General features: G+C 37.2%; 1 protein-coding gene and 1 long non-coding RNA gene across 4 annotated transcripts; one reads left to right on the forward strand and one right to left on the reverse strand.

The window, feature by feature from the left end:
• The first annotated feature begins 368 nt into the window (after nucleotides 1–368).
• On the forward strand, nucleotides 369–26712 carry CDC6 (cell division cycle 6). Of its 3 annotated transcripts, none has more exons than XM_087947968.1 (12): nucleotides 369–667; nucleotides 1472–1668; nucleotides 2892–3149; nucleotides 4953–5152; nucleotides 7529–7704; nucleotides 11965–12071; nucleotides 15548–15687; nucleotides 16070–16170; nucleotides 21555–21619; nucleotides 23073–23317; nucleotides 24540–24680; nucleotides 25954–26712. In XM_087947968.1, the coding sequence occupies exons 2-12, from the start codon at nucleotides 1482–1484 to the stop codon at nucleotides 26038–26040; spliced, it is 1707 nt and encodes a 568-aa protein (XP_087804094.1). In that variant the 5' UTR covers nucleotides 369–667; nucleotides 1472–1481; the 3' UTR covers nucleotides 26041–26712. The 3 variants fall into 3 exon arrangements, with proteins under 3 accessions (XP_087804094.1, XP_087804095.1, XP_026535462.1); XM_087947969.1 differs by having other exon boundaries at nucleotides 548–667; nucleotides 23115–23317; XM_026679677.2 differs by lacking the exon at nucleotides 369–667 and having other exon boundaries at nucleotides 1380–1668.
• On the reverse strand, nucleotides 14293–25959 carry LOC148129002 (uncharacterized). Its single transcript, XR_015746079.1, has 4 exons — nucleotides 25870–25959; nucleotides 25111–25186; nucleotides 16043–16164; nucleotides 14293–15055 (listed from the first exon to the last, which is right to left on the reverse strand). It is a non-coding gene; the product is annotated as an uncharacterized LOC148129002 (long non-coding RNA).
• Nucleotides 26713–27923: the final 1211 nt, after the last annotated feature.

The raw sequence follows: 27923 nt of genomic DNA on the forward strand, positions 1-27923 counted from the left end.
TATATATATATATATGTCACCAATTTAGTTCAGATGCTTTGACTATGGCTGCCATAAATTAGCCAGTTTGCTCGCATATTATACGGAAATCGTAGTTCTAAACATCTAGGGAGCAATATCTCTGCTCTGCTACAACTTCCATTTTTTACTTCTAAGTGAAAACATTCAATTTTCGCAGCCTTCGAGACGTTTGCACTGCAATTTACAGGATTCACAACCCGCAAAAATTTAGCTCCCATGGCTTGTACGAGCGTTTTCCTTCCCGCTAGAAAAAAAAAACCGCTGAGCGCGCTCTTTTTAGACTGCTTATCAGAGCTGCTTCCCTTTTATTTTGCAGCAAGGTTAGATGGGAATTGTAGTTCTGTTTCCTAAGTGGCAGTTTTGCATTCAGTAAAAGGATGCTTACTTCTGCTGTCTTTAACTGGGAATCCTTCCTGGAAGGCTGTACTGTCTACTTTAATCTGAAAGAAGGGAGGGGAGACAAGTTGAGTGGCAAGAAGGGGAGAGCGGCGTAGAAGGGGCAGGGCCAATGGAAATTGCGTTCGGCGCGAAAAGTGGCGATTGGTTGGTAGGGAGCGACGCCGTTCGGACTTACCAATCGGCAGGACCGAACGCCTAGAGCGCGCGCGCGGAGAAATTCTACCAGTCAGTCCCGGGGAGAAAAGAGGTGAGTGAGCGATGAGCGAGTCCCGCTGTCCTAACTCGACAAGCTTCCAAAGGATTCGGTTATGGAGGGTGCTGAGTCTCGGGCTCAGTCGGAAAAGGGCGGTATGGGGATTGACGAGGGGAAATTTCTGTGTGCGGGAAAGAATCAGCTTTCCGTCGCAGGATTTGAAACCTGGACATGCTGGCCGCCTCTCCCCGTCCGATGTATGGGGCGGGGGTGGGGGGCGGGAGACGTTAATTAAGTTAGAAAAGATGGAAGTTGGGGTAGAAAGGGGAGGGCATAAGTTGGAAAAGGCCGCGCTAAGGAACACCCGCCATTGAAGCCGATAAACGCATGGCAGGTCTGCGCTTCCGTTCTAAGTGGCAGTGATTCGGGGAGGGCGATCTTACATATATATGTGTGTGTGTGTATGTATGTATGTGTATATGTATATATAAAAAATAATAGGAAGCATAGGCTGGTTGCCCTCATACAACCCCTTCCATGAAAAATTAAGCCAGACTTACTTAGCTTAATGTCCTCAGGGCACGTTGTTGCAACATCCGAGGCAAAGGCCATGTTGGCTATAGAAAGGAAGAAGGGTTGTAATCCCGAGAGCACGAATTTTAAAACTCAACAGCCAAGGCTGTCTGGATTTACTGTAAAATACTAAAATAATACAGTTTGAATAAAAAATAGGCATAACGTGGGAAAATAAAAAGGTTTTCATCTTCATACAAAAAATGATGCCAATTGAACTATTTGTAGTGTTCTAGAGAAAATTTTGCTTAGTTTGAATACTTTTTTTCCTCTGTTTCGTTCTAGTACATCCATTATGCCCAGTACGAGGTCTCAGTCCCAGATCCAGAAGACTATAAACTTTCCAAAGCGAAAATCAGTCAGGACACTTCAGAAATCATTAGAGAAAAAGAAGGGTTCCCATCTAGATTCAGCAACATTGTCAGTCTCTTTGGCACCTTCTCCAAAGCAGGTCTTGCCTCTCAGTCCCCGCAAACGCCTAGGTAAGTTGCCTTTCCTTATACCTCCCAAATATCCTAGCATAATGTTGAATATCAGCATGTATAGATCATGTATAGATTGCAGTGCCGCAGGGTCATGTGATCCGCTTTTGCAATCTTCTGACAAGCAAATTCAATGGGGAAACCAAATTCACTTAATAACGATGTTACTAACTTAATAGTTGCAGTGATTCACTTAACAAATGTGACAAGAAAAGTCATAAAATGGGACAAAGTTAACTTAACAAATTTCTCACTTAGCAGCATAATTTCTGAGCTCAATTGTGTTTGTAAATGGAGGACTACCTATAATTGCTTATAAATAGAAAATTTCCAAAATATACGAACCCAAAATACCCATGGTTGACTATTAAAAAAAATACTATGATTTGGCCAAGTTGAATGGTGAGATTAGACAAATTGTGTGCTGAATTAAACTTGCCTATTCAATTCTTTGGCATTCTAATTCTGTAAAAGCACAGGCTATGACACAGTTATTATTGTGGGAAGTATTAGGTCTTGTATTATGTATAGATTTAAGTACATACCAAATAAGAGTGCAAAATATTGTCCTTTCATTAATGTTTACATCTATTAAGATTTGTTAGATTTATGTTCCATTTTTCCTTTTGGAGCTTAAGACTGTATGCATAGCTCCCACCTCCATCTTCCTCTACCATAATAACCCTGCTACATAGGCTAGACGGAGAGGAGGATACTAGCTCAAAAATACTCAGTGAATTTTTGTGATTGAGGATTAAGTTGAACCTGCATTTCCCATGTCCTAGTCCAATATCCTAATGATTATAACAGAATGGCTTGCTCTGCTAGCTAGCTTTGTTACCCAACTAAAAATTAGAAAACTAATTTATGCAAAATAAATTAATAAATCTTGGACAATACTAAAATTAATTCCAATAACATTTCTATAAATAGACTTATTTACAGAGTACTGAGTTTCAACTTTTTAAAAATTACAAATCCAAGTGTTTTGAACTTTACTATTGCAAGAGATGCCCAACTAGTGAATTAATAAAAGTGAATCATTAAAAAGTTCACAACAGGTTTCCTCGGAGCTTCACCCATAGCCTATTTTTAAAAGATAACATTGAGTGCCTCAAAATGAGACTTGGAATAAAAGGACAACTTTTTAAAGAAGTCTCTTTGTCTGAATTTCCCCTACATTTTTATATTTATTTTCTACGCTTTCTCTTTGTTTCCTCTAGGTGATGACAATCTTTGCAATGTTGCCCACTCGTTACTTTGTACCCCAACTAAGCAGAGTAAAAAAGAAAACAGCCTTCCAGCAACCTCCCCCAGGGCCCGGACTTTACTCTTCAGTGAACATTCAGGCTCCAGGACTCCCACCAAGTGCAGCAATTTGATTCAATCTCCTATACAGAGGAGTCAAGAAACACCCACTACTATGAAGTACTACTCTCTTAAAAAAGAGCGAGTAAAAATGCAGCTGTTTAAGCCAGAAGGTATGTAACAATGGTTGGATCTATTGTTTCAATCTGTCTTTTCCAGGGAACTTTAGTATCAAAACAAAAACCCCTGCAGCTGTATATTATTTTATTTCTTTATTTAGTCATTCCATTTATATAGCTGCCTATCTCAAGAAAGTGGCTTGAGGTAGCTAACAACAATTTTGAAAACCAGCAAAAACCAACAAAAATAGATAATCACCGGATATGGCAAAAGCAAAAATAAACAAGCATCAATACAAATTCAATGTAAAAATTTTACAAAAAAATAAATATAATATTTATATTAGCCATATTATTTCTTTTATTGTATAGAATGGGAAGGCTAAGAATGACTTGGTAACAAGTAAATGAAATTCTAAGGTGATTTTATTTAGGAACCAACACAATACCATAAAGATTTAGATTTCTGTTAAAAATAGCACCACAAACTATAGTTGAATCAATTCATTTGAACTTTCAGATTTTTAGTTAAAATATGATTGCTAGAAGACTTGAAATAAAGTCTACCATCCTTAGTCATCAATAATGTGTTCTTAAGGGACATTCCATTAATCTTCTGCCAAAGCATTGGGTGCTTCCAAAATGATATTTCTAAATTTTGTTTGAATTGTTAAATATTCTTTTCCTTGGCTGGCTGAAAAATGATTTTCTTTGACATGTCTATCATCTTGCTTTTCCTCCTCCAATATTTTTCTGACTCCTGTGTGGCCCTGAGCATTCTCTAGAAAAAGAAAAAAGGAGGATGAAAATCCTCTACTTTCCAGCTATCTCAAACAAAAATAAAAAGAAACTACTGTGAAAACAATAAAAAGAATACTTTTCCAAGTTAAAATAGGTAGACTACTTTGAAAAGTTGAAAACAGCAGGCGAATAGAGTATAAAAAGATTTTTTTCTTGGGTAGCTTGAAGGAAACTGGGAAGCCCGCGAATTAAAACTAATATAAAATGAATGAGGAGCAACTGTCTAAGGGGAAAAGGATTATGCATATGATGGATGAATTAGAAGTGGTTATATATATGCACAGAGTTGTGAGTGTGAAAGAGAAGAAATAGGTTATTTGAAGGGGAGAAGCTATTTTGAAGGGATTGAGTTTTAGAGCTTTACATTAGTATTGATACTGGGGTTATGTATGGAAGAAAACAATTTACTATTAATCTTCCTATTTATAAAATGTACTCATAGAAAAAAAATGAAAATACTATTTGGAAAAATTGGTTTACCTCTCCATGGAAAGGATGTTTTGATAAGGTACAGAAGATTTAATATATAAACCTACCTTCTCGGTTATTTTCAAACACATTTTCTAAAAAATACGTTCTGATGTTGTAATAATAACTTGTGTGATTCCCACCCACCCACCCAATGTCATCATGGTAGCCATTTTATTTTGGTGTTGCAAATGTTCCCCAAAATCATAATGTAATATAACAAATCCTAAATTCCCTGCACCAAAAGTTAGAATGAATTTGCTGGGCATGCACCAATTTCTCCTCTTCATTGATCATATTTATTTATAGAATCCTGTGTCACTGATCTTCAGACAGTGTTAGAAAGTCAAGATAATATATTGACAGTATCAAACTGATAAAATGCAATATTTGGCTTGCTTAATCTGATAAGAATCTATATAATTGAGCAATCTATTTCATTGTTAATAAGAACTCAGTTAAAAGTATATACAGCTAATTTAATAGCAAAACTTTACCTATTATAATTTCTTTTTCTAGAAATCAGTGCTGTCATCTATTGTGTTAAGACATGTTTTTGTTTTATGATGACTGTTTGTTTTAATGCAGGTACCTGTTATCAGCAGGCAAAAAGTCTTCTTCACACAGCTGTTCCAGACCGATTGCTTGCAAGGGAAAAAGAAACAGGTATTCTGCAACAATTTCTCCTGGAACACGTCTGCAGAAAGAAGCCCGGAAGCCTTTATATATCTGGAGCCCCTGGCACTGGGAAAACTGCTTGCCTCAACAGAGCCTTGCTGGATTTGAAGGTAACTGCTGGATTTGACCATGGGTATGAAATGTTCCTGAAACCTTTCTTTGAAACAGTGTGCAAACAATTATTGCCTACTCTTTTGCATATAATGTTATTGTGGTAGTAGTTTGATGTTGATCTATTTTCTCATTTTACAAAATTATAGTGTATAGCAGTGGGGGAGGGATTCAGAATCATATTACTTATTATAATATGTAAACTGAGGCCTATTTCCCCTCTAGCCAACCAAAGGATTTGCAGAACTTGGCCTACTTCTCACCCAGCTCCAGGGCCCAACAGTAACGCTCTTACCTTTTGTTTTTTTGTAGAGGAGCCCAGCTCTTGCGATGCAAGACTCATCTTTCTTGCAGAGGTCACGAGCCTTATGGCAGCCATATGCTATTCTGGCAAATAGGGCTACTAAACCAAGTCCCTTGGTAGCTGAAAATAGGCTTTGGCTTACAGGCTGTTACCACTCTCAGTGCACTGGTTGCTTCTGCTGACAGGCTTTTGGCTCCCTTACCTGGCTGAGTGGCTGGCTTGGGAGAGAACCAAGTCCTAGGGAAACATGATGGGATTGCGGGGTGGGGGAGTTTGCTGCAGCATTCCTGCAGTTGGTTGTAAGAGTGAACAATGTCAGGGGCACTTCAGCATGCATAACTCTTTTTGTGGTCTGTCATAATTTTGAATGATCGCTAAGAGACCAGCCATAAATCAAAGTCTACCTGTATTCTGTGGATTCTGAGTCCTAACTGACACGAAACATGATTGAATGCAACGTTTGAATTTGCATAAATATGTTACTTTAACTTTGTTCTTAACTCAGCTTTAACTCTGTTGTATGCATGCATTTATACCTCTTTATGTTTTTATTCTAAACTGCCAAGTGTCACTTAGATGTGATACTTAATGGGTATGAGAGATAGGTAGGTAAGCAGGCTCAGCAGCTCAGACTAACAGGTGTAGTTTCACTACAAATAGTCCTTGACTTAACACCATTCTTTGTGATCGTTTGAAGTTACAATGGCACTGAGAAAAGTAACACGACTGCTTTTTATGACCATTTGCAGCATTCCCTTAATCACATGATCAAAATTCAGACATTTGGCAATTGGCATCTATGGTAGTTGCAGTGTCCTCACATCATGTGATCACCTTTTTGATCTTCTGACAAGCAAAGTCGAAGAGAAAACCATATTCACTTAACAAACATGTTATTAACTTAATTTCAGTGATTTATATAGCTAGCAAGAAAAATCGTAAAATGGGGTAAAATTCATTTAACAACTGTTTTGCTTAGCATTGGAAATTTTTGCTCAGTTGTGGTTATAAGTTGAAGACTAATATAGAGTTGCAACATGCATTCCATTCAAATGGGAGGATTGATGGTGAAAATTAATATCTCTTCCTCCATGGGTATGATCTTAGAATGCACATCTTATTCTTTGCTGTTGTGACAATAAAAGGAAAATGATCTTAACATCAGTTCTTGCCTTGATCTTGTTTTTTTGTTAATAATAGGGAAACAATCATTTGTTCTTTGCCTCCCCATCTAATGTCTAGGAACTTTAAAAAAGGTTCCCTGGACTTTGCCAGCCATGCAAAGAGCAAAAATCATGTGCAATTTGTTGGCTTTGGTACTGTAGTTGTATGGGATCATAGGGGTGGAAGAGATCTTGGAGATCTTCCAGTCCAACCTCCTCCCAAGACAGGGCAAATGGTTGTCCATCTTTTCTTCAAAACATCCAGCAATGGAGCACCCACAACTTTGGGAGGCAAGCTGTTCCATTGATTAATATTCTAAAATAATTATATTCTAGAAATTCTATTACATTTAATTACATAATATAGAATACTATACAATTATTTATATATTTACACACATATAAAACATGAATTATTAAAATAGTATTATATTTAATTATATAGAACATCTTAATATTTTACATTCATTTTCTGTTTGAGCCTCTCAGATAAATTTTATTGATTTGATCATGAGCAGCAGGAATAAAATATATGTGTTGCCTGTTTAATGTAATATAGGCATTTTTATGGCTTGTCACATCTTCCTTTCTCAAAGGAAGGCTTTGAACAGGAGGCTTTTCCTAAAATATCTAGGATGTTGTAGTTTAAATAAAAAGAACAATGTTGTTTTTGTGTTCTGTGTGGTTAATCAGCTTAGTAGAATAAAAATTCATATATGAGAATATTTGTCTATTCTGCACATTGGATTGTTACCACATTAGTAAGGAAAGTGTTGGTTTTGTTTTATAGCAGTTTATCTTCTTGATTGTTCTTGGAGCTGCTACTGTTCAAAGCTGCCTTCCAGGTTGCTTTTGGACTCTCTTATAGAGTCTTAAATAGTGATCAAACTTTCACATCTTCCTTATAGACAGAACTCACTGGGATTCAGATCACAGTCTTAAATTGCATGGCCTTAAAGAGCTCCCAAGCTGTCTTCCCGGCAATTGCCGAACAGTTGGGCCTGGCTGGAGCTGCCAAAGCGGCCAAAGGTGATGTCATCAGAAAGCTGGAGAAATGGTTGACATCAGAAAGTGCATCGATGGCGTGAGTAGATTTCTTATGGGAAAAGTTTGTTTCTTTAATTTAGTCATCCGTTGGAAATAATCATGAATTTATGCTGTGCATGAAAAAAACAGCATATTTGGTTGTTTTGGAACTCTAATTTACAGTATATGAGAGCATCACATAATCCCTGTCTGCTTCATAGAAAAAACTAACTTGCTAAACTCCAGTGAGTGAGTGGCATTTTCTACCAGAGATGGAATTGTCTGGCTGATAATAATTTGAATGAAATGTTCTGGAGTTAGAGCAATCTTTGCAGGAGAATTACATATCTTTCCTATTGTGTTCTCCCTATAATTCCTTCCTTTAAATATATGTTCAAGGTTTAATAAACTGAATAAATCGGTCCATTGAAATTGGATTTTGTTCTCAGATTAAGTCATTTGACAGTATTATTAGTGATAACAATTCTATCCAGAGAGAGCATTGTAGAAATAAACATTAGGATCTCTGATAATGGGTATTATTATTATTACTACCACTACCACTACTACTACTACTACTACTACTACTACTACTAATAATAATAATAATAATAATAATAATAATAATAATAATACGTAGGTTGATAGATAGTTGGGAGAGTTGTCCAATCCACAGAATCTATGTATTTTGACCAGATGATTTGAAAGTGCTATGAATTTATTTAGAACTATATCTAAGCCTCAAAATCATTCTGGGGCTTAATTAGTGTTAAATGAGCAGATGTAGCACTTGATAAATTGGAACTGTTATTTTTGCTTATATTTTAAATATATAATGCTGTTCTAGTTAATTTTGAAAAACATACTGACCCAGATTTTTTAGGACCAGCTTTTAAAATAGTTTTGGAGAGAGTCTAATGCCAAGCTGGGAGAAATAATTGTTTTCTATACAGTTGAAAATACAATCTTCAATTTATGAGTTTGAGAGAATGGCTTCTTTGGAAATTCATAATAAAAATGCTGGGGATGGCATAAAATAAAGGGATCAATTAAAATATGCCATGAGCTAAGAAACAAGCAAAAATTAAACAATTGAATTTAGATTATACAATTAAATAGCTAGGATTATATAGCATGGAAAATCTAACAAGTGCCTTTATCATAATTCTGAAAGGGGTTATAGAAAATAAAATATTATCTTTCTTAGGAGAGACTTCCACAATATGGGTCATATTACTGAAGACGTCTTTTCTCACATAACCTATAACCATACATTTTTAGATGGGGGATAGAAATAAGTTGCCGTTTTTAATCAGATTGTTGGTTTGTCTTAGCACTTCATGACAGAGAAGTTTTTGCCCTGCCTTTAAAAAAATATGATGAACCGGAATGTTTCTAAATGTAGTCACTATTCTTTAAAACATTTTTCCTTTACCCAGAGATGTCAAGGAGTGACATGACAGCTTTTTGTTGCATCTTTTTTCCCCAATGAATAATGAAAATAACTGGCAGGTGTTTGTTGGGAGGAGGCAGACCTTCAAGTATCTTTTCCTTTTGGTAGGCCAAAACTTGCATCTTACATTTTACTTATTAAAAACTGGAAATCAGTAATTTGCTCCAATAGTAGGTTATTAGACCTGTTGGAGCAAATTTGTTGCTCCACTTTTTATGCTATAAAAACATCCTCCTGAAAGTAATTTAACTGCAATATATTGTATGCCAGCTACAGTTTTGAATACTTATGAAGGTCACAGTGTTAAGTGATGTAAATAAGAGATAATTAAAACACAAATCACAGTGAAAGCCCAGATGGTGCAACAATTGAAAATGGGGCTGGGCAGAGGCATTCCTGACCATTGCTAATAGTCTGACCTTTCAGGATCATTGCCAGCTGCAAGAGCACCACTATCTAATTATTTTCCAAGTGCTTCAAGCTTATTGGAAAATCAAAGAGTGGAGTTCTGTTCCCAGAGGCGGCTATTTGGGTTCAGCCATGGTAACTATCCATCTTCCCACCCACATATCAGTCGGAGAACTGCCAGCACAAATAGCTAGAAAATTCTCCCATTTACAAATTCTTCTAAAGCCATTGATCTCCAAACAGACCAAATTAATGGTCCACCAGTGCCGAGATTTTATGTCTCAATAAATGTAAGCACTATTAATAATGTTCATGTAAAATCATTTCCACCACAGACTGTTAAGTAGGCTGAAACTAAACATTGAATCAGGTCTTGACTCTGAAAACCCACTGAGTTGTATATGAACTAATTCAGACAATTTTTGTTTGAAAACAATAAATTCTTGAATTATTTCAGATGGTATTACCTTGGTTTGAATTTTCCCCAAAAAAGGAAATTACAAGTGATAACTTTTGAGGTCTCCTGTAACTATTCAGGCAAAAAGCTAGTGAATCAGAGGGTTCCCAATATTTAACCTGTTGGCCAGACAGCATTTCAATACTGTAAAGAATGGATTTATAATAATCTACTGCAACTACACCTTTCTTCCCATCGAATATTGTATTTTGTTATCCTTGAAAGCCTAGCGAATGTAATTAGCTAATTCCTCTGCCCTTACATTACCATATTTTATTTAGATGGCAGCTGTTTCTTTATCCAAAATAAAATCTTAAAAGAGTACAATATATTTTTTGATTGATATTAAGCAGCAATATTTTATGATCTAGTGCAGGGGTGTCAAACTCAATTTCATTGAGGGTCACATCAGTGTTGTGTTTGACATTGGAGGGACAGGCGGGACATGCCTGGGGGTGTGGTCATGGTGGGCGTAGCATAGGGCTTGTGGGGGGCACCTGTGGTGGCCAAGTGCTAAGGCAGGACTTCCCTGAGACCTTCCTTCACTCTCATTATACAGGTAATCCTTGAGTTACGAATGTAATAGAGTCTGCCAATTACATTCGTAACCTGAGGATTCGTTTGATTGAATCACATTAAATGAACGTGAATACTCCTCGCTTTCCTCAACGCATTTGTTAATCTAATGTGGTAATTAAATGCACATGAGATATCTCAGAGTGGGGAAGAGCATGCAGGGCTAGTGCTGCAGCAGGCCATCCAAACCCTCCCCCAATCCACTGAGATACCTCATGCTCCCTTTAGGTCCCCACAATTGCTCCCCCTCCCCTGGCCTGCCAGATCTCCACAGACTGGGCCTGCTTTGCTAGAGTCCGGGATTCCACTTACTCCTCTCCACCCCATGGATCACTTACTTTTTGAAGAAGCTATAAGAATGTGAAATCTAAACATTTTCACCAGCTTCTGAGTAAAAGACTTCAGCTTGGGGGCCATGTCTACTGGTAGTAGAAAAGGCCTGGACTGGGCCACAGCAGTCTCCTGCTGCGGGGATTGAGGTGGCGGCGGCGGCAGCATCCAATCAACAAGGAGCTTGCTTCCTTTGTCTCATAGGACCTGAACTGCAAGCCCCTCGTTAATTGGCTGCTATTCCCCAATCCCTGAAGCTGCTCCTTCGAACTAGCCAGCAGCAAGCAGGAGGCTGCTCATCGCCGGCCAGACTGGACCCAAACTAAGCCTGCAGGCCCTCATGGCAGAGAGGCCGATCTTTTATTCGGATGGAGAAAGCTGTTTTCCTTACATCTCATGTTCTTACAGTTTTCCCCATCTAAATAAAAGATGTTGGCTTCTCTGCCATGTGGGTCAGCCGTTTCTGGAGCTCTTTGAAAAGTAAGTACAGTAAAGCCACGGGAAATGGAGTGACCCACAGAGGCTCCATTTCGGTCTGTAACAGGCCTGTGGAGGCTCTGCGCAGCCTGTTTTTGGCTGGCAGACTGCTGATGGAAGCTGGGGAAGCTGAAAATGGGCCACCTGGGGGTCTCCGCATAGCCCGTTTTCAGCTGTCATAGTGCTGATGGAGGCTGGGGTGGCCAAAAACAGGCTGCTTTTGGCTGGGAGAGGCACCGCAAACTTGTCCATTGATATTTTCCAGGTTGGCCCTGTGGGCCAGATTTAAACACCCCACAGGCTAAATCTGGCCCACGAGCCTTGATTTTGACGCCCCTGATCTAGTGGATTTTCCCTAGAATATTTATGAATCCATGGGCTGGCATACTAAACTGTATGCTCTTTTTTTTTTTTAAAGTATTTTATTCAATCTTTGGGATGTTGGGAACCTTGTAAGTATTATATCATTCCAGTCAACTCATTGAAGGTACTGCCTGCAGCTAAAGTACATTTTCTTTAAAAATTTTGAATGTTTTATCCTCTGCTTATGTGTTATATTTGCATATTCTTTTCTCTGGGAAGATAGTATTCAGTCTTGATGTTTTTCATCCTTGCAGTTTGGTTGTATTAGATGAGATGGATCAGTTGGATAGCAAAGGACAAGATGTTCTCTATACAGTATTTGAGTGGCCTTCCCTTCCCAACTCTCGGCTCGTTCTCATTGGTGAGTATCAAAGATATTAAAGCTTTAGCTTGATAGTTTAAGACAAAGAATGTTAATATACTTTTGCAAGAAAATACCTATCTAGGTGCTGGGTATTTTCCAAAGTCTAATTTTGCCCACTACTGATTTCGTGCCTTTCTCCTCCTCCTCCTCCTCCTCCTCCTCCTCTACCCCTTTTCCTCCTCCTCAAGTTTTATTAGATTTTTATTTTTAAGTATACATCAATATCAATGCATGAACAGTGTAGCCCCTGGATATAATTCATTTTGATACAAACATCAGTAATGATAATCATAATGGTTGTTATATTAATCAAACTTATATAATCCTAGTATTAAAATACATAGTTTTTTAAAGTAGTTATTCAATATTTCAATATTCCATTTTAATTCCAGTGGTATAAGCACTCTTTTCCATCAAATTATTACTTAAATTTATTATACAAAAATTATATCTGCTAATATTCCCCCATTTCTTATTTCTATCTCTATTCTAACTTCTAATCAGGTCACCTTGGCTGATCCTAATATTAATACACATGTTTATATAAAGCATAGCTCTTCATTATTTGGTTGTTCAAAGTCACAATAGCCATTCAAGAACCAGTCTTCCTTTGAGTCTTCCACACTCAAAACCGTAGAAATGGTGGTAGACTAGGAGAAACCCTCCCATACTACCACCTCTTACAATACTAGACATCACAGCATCAACAGTAGAGACCTGCAGATTTCTAGGTTTTATCATATCTCAAGACCTAAAATAGACATCTAACATCAAAAACATCATCAAAAAAGCACAGCAAAGAATGTTCTGTCTGCGCCAACTCAGAAAGCTCAAACTGCCCAAGGAGCTGCTTATACAATTCTACAGAGGAATTATTGAGTCTGTCATCTGCAGCTCTATAACTGTCTGATTTGGTTCTGCATCCCAACAAGACAGATACAGACTTCAGAGGATAATTAGAAATGCAGAAAAAACAGTTATTACCAACCTGCCTTCCATCGAGGACCTGTATACTACATGAATCAAAAAGAGGGCTGTGAAAATATTTACAGACCCCTCACATCCTGGACATAGATTGTTTCAACTTTTACCCTCAAAACAATGCTATAGGGCAGGGGTAGGGAAACTTGGCTCTTTTATCATTTACGTACTTCAACTTCCAGAATTCCTGAGTGAGCCATAAAAGGTTCCCCATCCCTGGCCTACTGGTTTTTCAGTTGGAAAACAGTCCCATTCAAGTCAAAAATTGATTTCCCCCACAACTGAAAAACCAGTAGGCCAGGGATGGGGAACCTTTTATGGCTCACTCAGGAATTCTGGGAGTTGAAGTCCATAAGTGATAAAAGAGTCAAGTTTCCGTACCACTGCTATAGGGCACTGCACACCAGAACAACTAGACACAAGGTCAGTTTTTTTCCCCAAGCACCATCACTGCTAAACAAATAATTCCCTCAACCCTGTCAAACTATTTGCTAAGTCTGCATTACTATTACTATTAATCTTCTCATCGTTTCTATCACCCATCTCCTCCTCCTCCTGTATGATTGTAACTTTGTTGCTTGTATCCTTATAATTTATATTGTTTCCTATATGATTTGATTGCTTATGACTATGACTGCACCCTATGACTATCATTAAATTTTGTACCTTATGATTCTTGATGAATATATATTTTCTTTTTATGTACATAAAAGTGTGTGTGTGTGTGTATTCTATGTAACATCTCTTGTCCATTTTAATACTTCAATTCTATTTGTTTTTTGGCTTGCCTCCCATACTCCTCTCTTGGGTCTTTATCTATCTGTATCTTCACCATTCAGACTGAATATTTCTCCCATCCCTATCCTCCTAAGCTGCCAGGTCTCTAGAGTATCCACCCAAATCCCTATCTCCCTTTCAAAAGTATCTTCCAAGTTATCATATTCCATTTTTAAATCTCTTAAAATGCTTTTCCCTTGATTTATTTCATTAGTCATTGTTTTTATCGTTCTTCTCATTTTGGTTTGTCCATTCTGTCTTTCTATATAGTTTTTTCTACTATCTCCTCTCTTTCCTGGATTCTTTGATCTTCATTCATTATCAGTTGTAGCATATTTTCTATTTTCCTATCTATGCCTTACATTAGGTACTTATCTCTTTAAAAAAGTCTCTAGTAATCATAAAGTGATTAGTTATAGAACAGTAAGTGTCACCACAGTTCTCCAGATGAATGTTGTTTATTTCTCTCATCACATTTTTTCTAAACTGGTAGGGGTCTGGTATATTCCATTCACCAGTAAATGGCGCCCTCAGCTTAGGTTTCAGCATTGTTTCAAGTCTTATAGATTTAATTAATCCAAATTTAGTTCAGTTTATGGAAGTAAAGTCAGCTATTCAAGTAGATAGTCCCACATTTCATAATGCTTTACCAAAACAACACCTGCCGAATTTAAAGGTCCAATTTTCTAGGAACTAACTCCCCTTAGTTCCTTTTTTTTCTGGTCTAGGATTTTTCTCTCTATGGTTTTTTGCCACTTTAAAAAATAGTTCTAAGAGTGTGTTCCTGGGTTTTCCTCTTTTTTTCTTTAAAGTTAGGGTATAAATAAAAAGGAATCTTCTCACTCAGCTCCAGTCACTGTTTATCTACACTGCTCTTGCAGAGTTCTTTTTGCCTTGGCTGTCCCAGTTTCTTGGCAACCATGATGGCTGCCTCTTCTCATCAAGGGAGAGGGAAAAAGCCCTAAGTCCAGCAGGAGAGTTGCTGCTCTCCCGGAACTACAGGGTGCCCCTCTTTTCTTCACCACCCCTACAGGGTGGCTTTAGCTCCTTTCAGAGTGCTCCAACAGGGAGAACTCGGTGTGGGAGCTTGGAGACCCACTCCTCATGTCCAAGAGTGCTTCAGCGTCAGCCGGAAGTACTATTTCATGCCTTTCTTCTGCTACTCATTCATGTTGACTGTTGCTTAGCTGTGCTGTTATGGATTATGCCACCTTCCTTCTCAACTACCAGAAAGGAAAGAAAGAGGTATACTTAAATTCGAAGCAATAAGAATAGAAAATTTTCAGATAATGTGGATCTTTGATTATATTCTGTCTCTCCCTGTTAGAATTGTGCATTCCCACTGATCAGCTAAATAGAATAATCTTTAATTAATTGCTTATCTGAAAGATATATAACATTCTAAGGGAGATCAGAACTTACTAGGCCAGTCCTCTATGCAGCATGTAGGACCATCAACCCAAGCCTAAATTTAATGAACTTTTCATTGTGAAAAATAAGAGGCACAAAGTAAGGTGTTGAGAAAATCTGAAATATTTTCCTTCTGAACTTATTTATGCATTTACTTAGAAACAGTAAAGATGGAATTAGAGGTAAGTTGTACATAGCTCACAACAGTCCCAAGATTTTAAAAGTAATATTCTTTCAATTCTTAGAGAAACTATGTGTAAGATGGAATGTTTGTTGTATATAAATAAGGTTTATTTGTTTGATAGGTATAGCTAATGCTCTGGATCTCACTGATCGCATCCTGCCTCGCCTGCAGACCCGACCTTTGTGCAGGCCACAGCTACTAAACTTTTCCCCATACAGCAAAGATCAGCTGGCTTCTATTCTGCAGGAACGTTTGAAGAAGGTAATATCTCAGTGGCCTGATTCAAAAATTAATTGTCTTGGCCCGAAACAACATAGAAGGAATAATCTGCATTTATCTTCAATTTCACTTGGAAAACTATTATTTGAATTTCTCAGCATCTTCTACTTTGCTTTAGGAGCTCCTTTAGGTTTTTTTTTGCAGCTGAGAACAAATTAGTTAATTTGTTGGGCTAATCCCTAATGGCAAACTGTAAGGTGGGAAGTTAAATGATTAAGGATATTAATTTGAGCAGAATCAGAGGTTTTGAACTAAGTATAAGAATTGCTTTCTATACATGCCCAGATCGTATCTTTTTTTTCCCTCCAAAAATGTGGGGCACCATTACTTTTGTTACCATGTTTTCTGTTCTTTATTCCTTTAGGTGTCAGGGGAGCAGGTGTTGGACAATGCCGCTATCCAGTTCTGTGCTAGAAAAGTCTCTGCCTTCTCTGGGGATGCCCGCAAAGCACTGGACATCTGCAGGTGACAAATATATAGTGAACTAAATTCCAAGCTAATTACTGGATGTGATTTAAAGCTTCATTATGGTGTTCGGTCCCCCTGCCTGAGAAGAGGGAGGTGAGACAGCACCCCCCTGTCTTTGTGGTGATAGGGGAGGGTGGTGCCTCCTAGCTGTGCTAATGTCTGGAAATGTTTACAGCCCATTACCTATGAAGGTTGAGAGGAATCGGTCCTCCTGCAGCGATTATAGATTGGTTAATTACATTTAGATTGCAAAAGGCTCTCATTAACAGCTCTCAAGCAGACATCTTTATGGTGCTTGCAAATGTTATCTTTTCCCGCACAAGAGAGTTTATCAGAGTTGTCTTCCATCTTCCTTGATTTCAGTGAGCTTGGTGTCCCCTTTTATGTTTACTCAAACTCAGAGCAAATACACCTGCTTTAGGATGTATGCATTTACTTATCTCAATCAGTTTAGAAGTTGGTCCTAATGATTCTGGGTGGCTTATAGTTATAAAGTAAGAGTTACAATTTTAAAAAAAATCATAGGTGTCCTGAAGGGGCTCATCCATCAGCTTATCTCAAGGTCTAGGAGAAGAGCCAGGTTTTCAATAACTTTAAAGATCTGAACAATTGTATGTCATTAGGGTAGGAGCAATGTGGATCTTCGGGGGAATATTACACTATAGAACAACAGTAGAGATTTTACACAGGCAAAGAAGCTAGCTGTAACTTTGAGAGGATTCTAATCTAGATCTTTGCATTAGGGTTTAGATATAGCATTTGAAAAGTACACAAAGCATATTATACATTAACCCAATAACTGAAAGTAAAAACCACATGCAGATTAATCCAGATTGTGAGAAAAGAACAGAAGCAAAGAATGTGTGCTCTGAGGCCATTCCAAGAGGGCCAGGAGAACAGGTTGTTGCAGATTACCGTCTTGAATAAGGCAAGCTGCTGGAATGCCATTGTTTTGCTTTTATTCCCTTATCTTTAGAGGTAAAATGTCCTCTTGACCTCTAACAGTAAGAATCAAACTGAAGTGATCTAGTGTCATTTAAGGAGTTCACATAGACCTTATACAGCTTGTGTTTTGATCCTGAAAAAAAAATGTTGAAATATGCTAGGCAAATAAATATTACTGTACGTTTCTTTTTCATATGTTTCACTATTGATCCTGCCTCTTCTTTTCTTTTGATAGCCCCTGAGCTATGCAAATCATTTTGAACTCCGTTCAATATCTACCTTTATAATCCTTGAGATTTTAATCTACAAGACCTTTATAATTTAGTTTCCTGGTGTATCAATTTCATGCAGAAGATTCTTGTAGGAGTTTTTCTTTAACTGGATTATATTTTATTTCTCTTAGTTAAAAACTACATCAGTAAACATAAAATAGTTTACTCATATGATCTAGAGGAAGAAATGATGATAACAATAATAATACTAATGCAAAATCAGCATTAAAAGTTAATTGGTCCTAAAGCAGTCTTTAGAAGAAGTAGAAATACAATTATAGTTTATGTGAAACCAATTCAGTGAAAAACAGTTGATGCTCATCTAGCTGACATTATGCACTTAAGTGAATGCTTTCTTAGTACACTGAAGAATTCTATTCTAATGCTTTATTTGTTCATTCTAGTTGAGGGAAAGATAGGTTGTTTGCTTAATTTGCTTTTGTTGGGGGGTTATGTTTTGTTTTTGGCTTTTGTTCTGTCACCTCCATTTCGTTTGCTTTATTTAGCTGTATAATTGTACATTTTTAGAAAAAAATACTTAATGTTATTAAACAAATTTACTAATGCAAATTATTTTGTGCGTTTAAACATACCTGGTTCCATTTCAAAATATTTTTTGTTCCAAAATTGCCAACCAACTTTTGGATCTGAAACATAAGTTTGGGTTTAACTATGAGTAAATGTCAGCTTATACATAGATTAAGTCCTGTTTCTCATGGGGTGCCCAAATTAGACTTAAAGCACAGAGGGTCAAAATCTGCCTCTGGCACTGTTTCCAATGTAACAAATAGCGCATTCATCTCATTAACATGCAAGATAGTAATGAACTCCTATTAATGGGCCATGCATGCTATACTAGGTCTTCTTTCATTATAGCATACTTGCACAGTTTCTCCCTTGTGACTTGAGAGCTACTTCAGAGTACTGGGGTGAAAAGGCAAGATCAGGAACTGGTATAAGTAGAGTAACATTCACTGTGAAAAGGCTAGGCTAGAATAGGTTTCTTGTATCAATAATAAATGCCATAGCATTTTACAGGACTTTTAGTTGATGGGTCAAACTCAAAATGAATTCATGTACTAGCTAAAGTGGGCTGTGTCAGGCCAATAATTGTTATATTTCTTCTGTTGCTTTTAATTTTGTTATTGCTCTTTTTAAATGGGGACTAAAATAGGAAAGAGTGGAATTATGTAGAAATACATAGATACAGAAAGGGAGTAGGTGAGAAGAAATTCTTAAAAATGAAGAATTGAATAGCTTGCTGTTAAAACAGTCTCTTAATAGTTGAAGACTTTTTTCAAATGACAGGATTGGAGGCAACCAAATCAACCATTTTGTTTTACTCACTTGCTCTTGAAGAAGGATCTTAATATATATCTCACACTTGCAAAATGTTTGCCTAGCTTTTTACAACCAACCTAACTGGAAGCATATTTTTATGCAGGTGTCTTTTTGAAAGTCTACTGAATGTTAAAGACTTGTTTTGTATTGTGGAAAATGTTTTTCACTTCCCAGAAAGCCTCTCACAGTTGTATTTCCTTCATCTTAAAGATCTCTTCCCAAAATGTAACTTTCTTGTGAAATATTTGCCCCTTAGCCAAAGTGAAAGTTTAATCCTCATTTCATTTGCCAATCACACAATTTCTATTTCTCTGTTTCTAAAGTTGAAGTGGAAGCTGAATTTGGCAACATATTGACTATTGTATTCTCAGTCTGACCCACCCAAAATAGAATTAAGGATAGTTTCTGAAAAATGTCAAAGCTATTTATACATAGGATCTACAGCCATGATAGCGAACCTATGGCATGTGTGCCACAGGTGACGCACAGAGCCATTTGTGCCGGCAAGCGAGCCACAGGCAATCTTACCTCACTGCATATGCACATGCCTCATGGCTGATTTTCAGCCTGTTTGAGGCCTTTTTCGGCCTTCCAGAGGCTTGAGGAAAGCCTTTGCAGGCTGAAAAATAGGCACGTTTCATCATTTCCTGTATTTCTGGAAGTGATGAAACAGACCCATTTTTCGGCCTGCAAAGGCTTTCCTCAAGCCTCTGGGAGGCTGAAAAAGGCCTCAAACGGGCCGAAAATCAGTTGGGAGGTGGAGTGCAGGTAAGGGTGCGGGGGAGGGAATTGCGTGCGCATGCACAGGGGGCGGGGGGCGCACGCATTGCCTTCTGGATGATGGTGCGCACACACACAATTTTTGACACAAGAGCCCAAAAAGGTTAGCCATCACTGATCTAGAGGAAGAAATGATAACAGGAATAATACTAATTCAAAATCAGCATTAAAAGTTGATTGGTCCTAAAAATAGACAGTTCAATTTATTTATTAGTTTTATTTACTTAAAGAAGTGTAGCTAAAATGAAAAAGTTTGTCAGAGAGGAATCCCTCTTCAACTTTAAATAAATATGTGTTAAAACTATCTCCCTGAAGTGAAAAATGATTGACTTCAGGCATCTGTGGTCAATATAGGTGGTTAAAAAATTAAGATGATGGCTCTGGGACCATCTTTATGCTCCATGAAAAGGGGTGGGGTTTTGATTGTGCAATGGCAGCTTACCATCTTGATTTTTTAGATTTCCCTGTGGGACCTCCCTGTTACAAACTCCTTGTTCACAAGATGTTGCTGCCACATAAAACTAAATCCAAATAGAATCTGGAGATGAGCATTGTCTACTGAAAATCAAAGACACCTTGTACTGCATGCTTCAGATAGATTTCTGTTGTTAAGGAAGTCAAGAGAATTGCATTAAAGATTTCAAAAATGACATGTAGATTGGAAAATATCCTTTTCTCCCCTTTACAGGACAGATTAGAAATATATAAAATAATATATTAAACACTTATACAAATGGTAGAGCCTGCTTATTTGTCTAAAAATATAGTAAATGTATCTTCTACAAAGAGTTCTGGTTAATGAATAGGGCAACAGCAAAAATGGGACATTACCTTGGAGCTTTGTGTCCTTGGAGCTTTTTGGTAGCATCTAGTTGACCAGTGCACTAGATGAGTTACTCTATTGAATCAGAAGCCAGCTTTGCAGAGTTGTTTTGAGTGCTATCCTTAAAAAGTGGCCCGCTATCCTCTTTTTTATAAGGGCTAATGGTTTTGAAGCAGTTAAATTGTGTCTTATGCAAAGCATTTATTTTACCTCTAGAATCTCCCAAATTGGGAAACAAAATCAGTTTAGCACTCCATTCCAAAATGTGGAAAGTTGTAAGCTGCTTAGAGTCACCTCAAGGTGAGATGGGCAGTAAATAAATGAATAAAATAATGTAAACATAAACTAGAAGCCTGAGACATACCATCACTGTTGCTTTAGATGGTCAGTCTTCTGTCCAAAATGATGCAGACATAGTAAGCTTCTAGAAGGTTCCTTCTAAAAATCTTTACTCTCCCCTTGAGAATCTATTGGGCCTTGTTCTGTTCTCTTCCTGTCATCTACGATTGGTGCAACTTGGTTAAAAGTGGTGCACAAAAAATGGCATTTTGCAGATTGTATAGCCATTTGAGAAAGCAATCTAGGTTTATAAAGAAAGGAAAAATGAAAATCCGTAACATTTATAGTCACTGCACTGGCATCCCAATACAATGACTTGGTGTATGAAATGTCATCAGCAGGAAGCTTTTCTGTTGAGCTTAATTAATTCTGCTGATGGACCTCCATGTCTCCCTTTTTGTGTTGCATTTGATAAGCCATTTGTACATTTGTGTAAAATCCCCATTTTTTTAGACCATAGAAATTGAGTTTACATTTTTAAATTAAATAAATACTCCAGACAAGGGAGATAGCTTTTTGTGCTAATTGGCTTTGGGGTTGGAAGCTTTTTCTTTTGAGCTTTGTTAGGTCCCAATTAAGGCTGGAGGGGTATTAAAATGAGGGTAATGGATGCTATGATCTGATAGCAAGAACAAACAGCAGATATCTTCCCTGTGTGCCCTACATTAAGGAGGCAGCTAAAGGAATGTAAATAATACAACTGGTTGTAACTGATCTGCTTTGTGCTTAAGCTGAAACAGCTGGGAATTCGTTCTGAATCTTGGTAGTATGCTTCATATGTGCTAGAGTGGTGGTTTGGGCAGCACATCTGGAGTGGCACATAGCTGTATTGGGTTATAAAGTTCTAATACCATTATCTAAAATACTATCTTCATCTTTAGGAGGGCCATTGAAATTGTGGAGTCAGATGTGAAGACCCAATCTATATTTAAACAAATGCCTGCTTGTAAGTAGATTTTTCTCATTCTCTATGCAGATCATGTACTTTTATATGCAAAAGTACCAGGTTTCCTTCAGTGTTTTCCTGATCTAGTTTAGCAGCATTTCTTCCAGAAAGAAAATTTAGGCCATGCTGGGGAATGGAAATGTATTTTCTGCTCCCCCAATACAAAAGCAACCCTGTAGAAAAGGCTGAAAATGTTCCCTCTCTTCCGTATCTGATCCTAAATATAAGAAAACGAAGTATGAAATAGCAGAAAACAAAGTAAGAAATAGCTACAGGCATGTCTCTTCCAAAGCAGCTACATGCAAGCTAAAAATGTGTGTGTCTTAAGGATTGTGTGCAGTGAAGGTGGTGTATAGAGGTTTGTATTGACCCATCTTGAACCAATACTTCTGAAGCTAAGATGTGTGGATTTCAGCTACCAGAATTTACCAGCCAGGACGTGATGTCCACATATCTTCATGTTGCTGAGGGATCCTGCTGAAACATTTGCTGTAATAATTTGGATATACAACTTGACTGAGCAGGAAAGGGATCTTTCAATTGGTGCAAAGGGCAGTTTGATGTGTGGTTGCTATGGAAAAAGGCAAATATTAGGATTCATTAAAAAGAAAATCAAAAGTGAGGTTGCTAATGCTTTAATTTAGAACTTGAGTGAACTTTTACTTGGAATAATGTAGTACCAGTTGTCTCACTAAATTTCAAGAAAGGCAAAAGTTGGAGCTAGAAAAGGGAGCAATTGAAATGTTTACTTGCTAGAGCTACTCCCAAATGAAGAAAAACAGCATATTATGCTGTTTAGCTTAGTGTTAAAGAGAGTAGGGGGAGACCTGCTGGAGAGATATAAAATTATTCAACATGACTGGCTATTGGCTTTTTTCCTGAAGCACAGCATTGGTATTGGGGCTTTTAACGGATGCAGAATGTGAAGAGATTCGGGACCAATAATAATGCAGCCCTGGAGATAAATCATAGACATTGCTGCCATTAGATGTGATATCTATTTAGATACTTTTAAAAAGATCAAATAGATTCAAAGATAATTGGATCCTTAATGTTTTCCATTGATGCCTGTTTTATTTACTAACTCTTGAATTAAGATGCAACATCATCAATACTAACAGCTGGGAGTAATTGTGAACTTCTGATTGAGTCAGAGTATGACATAGAACACTGGATGAATTAGAGGATAAAACATTGCATCTTTGACTAATACATGGTCTGAAACTACACGATGCAACAATGCTGGTAAAACTAAGCAGATCTAGATCTTTAGTTGGACGCTGCCTGGGAATCCCAAATATGGCTTGCTGAATTTTTTTCAAATGAGATGGAAAAGGAAACAAAATGCATGTATGTGTCATTTTTGCATTTCAAGAATTACATGTGTTGAGTTGTAGTTTTTATATATGAATAATAAGTTTTCCACTCAGCTATACTTCCGCTTTCTGACCAGCTGATTCCAGCCCTATGACATCAATCAAATCTCATTCGAAAGCAGCTGCAGACTCTGAAGTACTCAAGCGACGAGTGGGCCTGTGTCACATCTCCCAAGTGATCTCTGACGTGTATGGTGACCGGATGGCAACTGGTAGCAGTTACGGTGATGCTTCTTCCTTCCCACTGCAACAGAAGATTTTAGTCTGTTCTCTGTTGCTCTTAACCAAGCAAAAGAATACCAAAGAAGTTAACCTAGGAAAGGTGAGCGTATGGATCCTTCAATACTACTCTCTTGTAGTACTTTTATTTAGTGCTCATGAAGAATGAATGTGAAAGAATCTTAATGTTGGCTAATGTAATATTTTTATGCAAAATTTGAGTTCTGAAACTTCTAGAATAAAATCATATCAAAAGATTGCTGTTCTCTGCCTCTTTGAAAAAGATATTGAGAGTAATAATTCTGTTTACTTAGGAAATAATGTCTTCAATTTTCCCTGGTCTGAATGAAAGATAATTGCATAGAATATAGTACTGTGTGCAATACAGGTAGCCTTTGACCTAGGAACACAATTACACCAGAATTTATTTTGCTAGGCAAGGCAGTTGTTAAATGAGTCAAGCCTGATTTTACAACTTTTGCCAGGATTGTTAAGTGAATCATGCAGTCATTACGCAAATCTATTTTCCCCCATTGTCTTTGCTTGTTGGAAGCTGGCTGGGAAAGTTTGCAAATCACAATCACATCATTTTGGGGTGCTGCAACTGTTGTAAACACATGTCAATTGCCAAGGTCCTGAATTTTGGTCACATGACCTTGCAGATTCTGTAATAGTTCTAAGTGTGAGGACTGGTTGTAAATCAGTGCCAATATAACTTTGGACAAGAGGTTGTAAGTCGAGAACTACCTCTATAGTATATGTGTTATATATAAACTACCTACTAATATTCCCATCCTATTCTCATGGCATTTGAAAAGTGGAGGAGAGAATAGTTTGTTCTATACAATAGTTCCTAATTTTTGTAGCAGAACAATATAGTTGCCTACATTCCAAATTCCTTCAAAATTTTGGGTGCTTCTTTTATTCCATAGGAACAAATGCTGAAACTATCTGGAGCAATTATTTGTCCATTATTTCTAGTAAAATTATACTTTAATGGGATTTAGCATAAGCTCTGAATTTTTTGCAATATATCTTATTAGAGATTCCTATATCTTTTTCCACTCTTTTCTTTCCATATCTTTGGCCACTCTTTTCTTTAAGAAGTAAAAATATAGTAGCTATACCAAATATAGAACTACGTTAGCAAGTGCTTTCGCTGGGCATTTTGGGTTATGATTATGAAGAACATATTTTAGTCAAAAGCTACAATAATGGAATAAAATGAAGCTAGGATGAGTGAGCTTTGTCGTTTATGCTAATCTCTCTGTGTTATTATTATAATCAATAATAATTGGAACTCATTAAACCTTCTCTATTTCTAGCTGCATGAAGCCTACAGCAGAATTTGTCAGAAACAGAAAGTTGGACCTGTTGACCAATCGGAATGCCTCTCACTCTCAGCTCTTTTGGAATCTAGGGGCATTGTAGGACTCAAAAAGGCGAAAGAAGCACGGCTGTCTAAGGTATTTCTCCATATTGGCTGGGAGAATGGTTTAGATCAGGGCTGTCCAACCTTGGCCCCTTGAAGCTTTGCTGGCTGGGGAATTCTGGGAGTTGAAGTCCGCCAGGCTTCAAGGGGCCAAGGTTGGACAGCCCTGGTTTAGATTAATTACATGTTCTTCCTAGGCCGAAAGATCTAAGATTAATGTACAAATTTTCCATTCTCTACTGCTTTTAAGAGGAAACCCTTTTGAGAGGTTGGCTTTTACTCTATTATAATAATGAAAATAATGGAGTGATAAAAATTGGGCAGTGATTCTTGTCTTGGCTTTCCTAGGAAAATGTACTATCTAGGATTCTTTATTGCCTAAAGGTCTCTGCTGTGCCTGGGAATTTTTTTCTCTAGATGCAGCCATCTTAAATATCTTAGTTGTATGGACAGAATACATTTACCAGCTCTCCTTTCTTGTGTTTCTGTGAGACATCCTCAGGGTACAACTTTTTCTGTTCATATCTGTTCTTTGCAGAACTGTAGAAACAATAAACAAAGAAAGAACAGAGTTGAATTATTTCTCAGCAGAGCAGTTGTAACCGCATGTGTAACACTAGTCATTCTACCTTATATTGAAAGAACGTCCAGCAGACATATCACAATGTATTTGATTGGTTGTCTGTCCTTGAAATTTGCCTATTTTTCCAAAGTCCTATAACTTTCTAGAATGTAAATTTCTAAAATGCACACTCTATAATGAGAAAGCAAAGACAAAGCCATTAAGTGCAATATTGTGGCAATTAATTCATGCTAATGCATGGAATTCTGCGATAGAAGATAATTGATTTGAAATGTGCATTTTGAACAGTAGAAGTTGTACAACTGAAATAACTCATTATTAATCTGTCTCCCCCACCTCGTTTCTGCTTGTACACATCTAAATTTTTATAATTGGAGAAAAAGGAAATGCAAATATTTGAGGCATTTGGATAGAATCTTCATTCTATCCCTCTTCTTCAAATGTTAATTCTATGGGAACTGGCAGTGGAAATTGTATGGCAGATTGTTTATTCTTGTAACAATCATAATATTTCTGTTTTGGTTGTGAAGTAGTTGGAAATCAGCAGATGCTGGAAATTGGACTGTTTCAGTGACAAGTTGATACAGAACTTTTTTTTATAGAGAGAGTAAAGGGAAAGTTAGAAATCACCAATACCTACAGTTTAATCTTGATATTGTTACGTGTGTCATGGATACTCAGTAATGTCCAAGTAACAGATGCATGTTTCTTTTTCTTCCACCAGGTCTTTCTGAAAATAGAAGAGAAGGATGTGGAGCATGCCCTCAAGGATGGAGTCTTGGTTGGAAGCATTTTGGCTGGGGGCCTTTAAAACTGTTGCTTTGTTCACTTGTACAACATGTTGCCTCATACGTCTATTAACTTTAGGAATGGACTTCATCAAGACATATAGGGGTGCAATGTTCGGAATATTTGGATCATTGGGTTTATTTTAAACAATATCAGTGTTATAAAAATTGCCCTACTTTCAAGGTTTTAAAAACTTTTTACCCTTTGACTCTTACCTATCACTTTTAATTCTCATTTGGAGATTTCTTTTTGAATACTAGAAATACTTCTCCCTCTTTCCTAGCCACAGGGCAGTCAACCTTTCCTCTGCTGCCCCTTCCCTCTACAAATATGGAACTGCCAATGTGATATTTGCCTCCATGATTAAAAGCAGAGATGAGAAAGGATGAAAGATGTCAATAAGAGCCCATTTGCAGACACAGCCATTAATGTTGCCATAGAAAATAAGAAATACAGTAGCTTGAGTTCTTTTGAAGTTGGACTATGTCATTGATACTGAGGCTTAGCCCTGTACATACAGGCACAAACACCACTGAGGGCCCTTGAACATCTTAACATTTGTGGCTACAATCTTAGCACCAAAATTAATTTTAGACCTGGAGCAGAGTCATTTTTATTTCTGAGCCATTTCTTTTGAAAAATTGAATTAATTGAATAGCTTGATGGTTTTATACGATTCTAATTTTTTTACAAAGTAACTATGCATATCTGAATTGGAATCTACTTGTTTGAATAGCTTGATGGTTTTATACGATTCTAATTTTTTTACAAAGTAACTATGCATATCTGAATTGGAATCTACTTGTTTGAATAGCTTGATGGTTTTATACGATTCTAATTTTTTTACAAAGTAACTATGCATATCTGAATTGGAATCAACTTGTTTGTATGTGTATATGTGTGTGAACAGGATTGGTTTAACTGCAAAGCCGTTTATTTATACATCACTTGCAGTGCCTTTCTCCACTGATTAACTTGTAAATTGTTCTGATTTATTGAAATATGTATAACCAGATATTTTTAACAGTTGCAATTGTTTGCTATTGCTTCAATTTACAGATTAAAATAATCAATCTTGCAATTTTGAAGTTTAGGATATATGTTTAGTTCAGTAGTTACTCATTTACACTGTTTACCAATTTTCATTGGAGTTGTGTTGGGTTAGGTTTTCTGGTTTGGTGGAAATGTATACTTATCCCATTTATTGTGAGCTTGTCCTATGCTCAGTCTTAAATATACTTGGAATTTGTATGTCTAACACATACAGGTGAAACTCAAAAAATTAGAATATCATGCAAAAATTCATTTATTTCAGTAATGCAACTTAAAAGGTGAAACTAATATATGAGATAGACTCATTACATGCAAAGCAAGATAGTTCAAGCTGTGATTTGTCATAATTGAGATGATTATGGCTTACAGCTCATGAAAACCCCAAATCCACAATCTCAGAAAATTAGAATATTGTGAAAAGGTTCAATATTCTAGGCTCAAAGTGTCCCACTCTAATCAGCTAATTAAGCCATAACACCTGCAAAGGGTTCCTGAGCCTTTAAATGGTCTCTCAGTCTGGTTCAGTAGGAATCACAATCATGGGAAAGACTGCTGACCTGACAGTTGTGCAGAAAACCATCATTGACACCCTCTATAAGGAGGGAAAGCCTCAAAAGGTAATTGCAAAAGAAGTTGGATGTTCCCAAAGTGCTGTATCAAAACACATTAATAGAAAGTTATGTGGAAGGGAAAAGTGTAGAAGAAAAAGATGCACAAGCAGCAGGGATGACCGCAGCCTGAAGAGGATTGTCAGGAAAAGGCCATTCAAAAGTGTTGGGGGCTTTCACAAGGAGTGGACTGAGGTTGGAGTCAGTGCATCAAGAGCCACCACACACAGACGGATCCTGGACA

Source organism: Notechis scutatus, chromosome Z (genome assembly GCF_049901735.1).
Source record: "Notechis scutatus isolate UNSWTSFEM ecotype Mainland chromosome Z, rNotScu1.2, whole genome shotgun sequence".
Lineage (NCBI taxonomy): Eukaryota > Metazoa > Chordata > Lepidosauria > Squamata > Elapidae > Notechis > Notechis scutatus.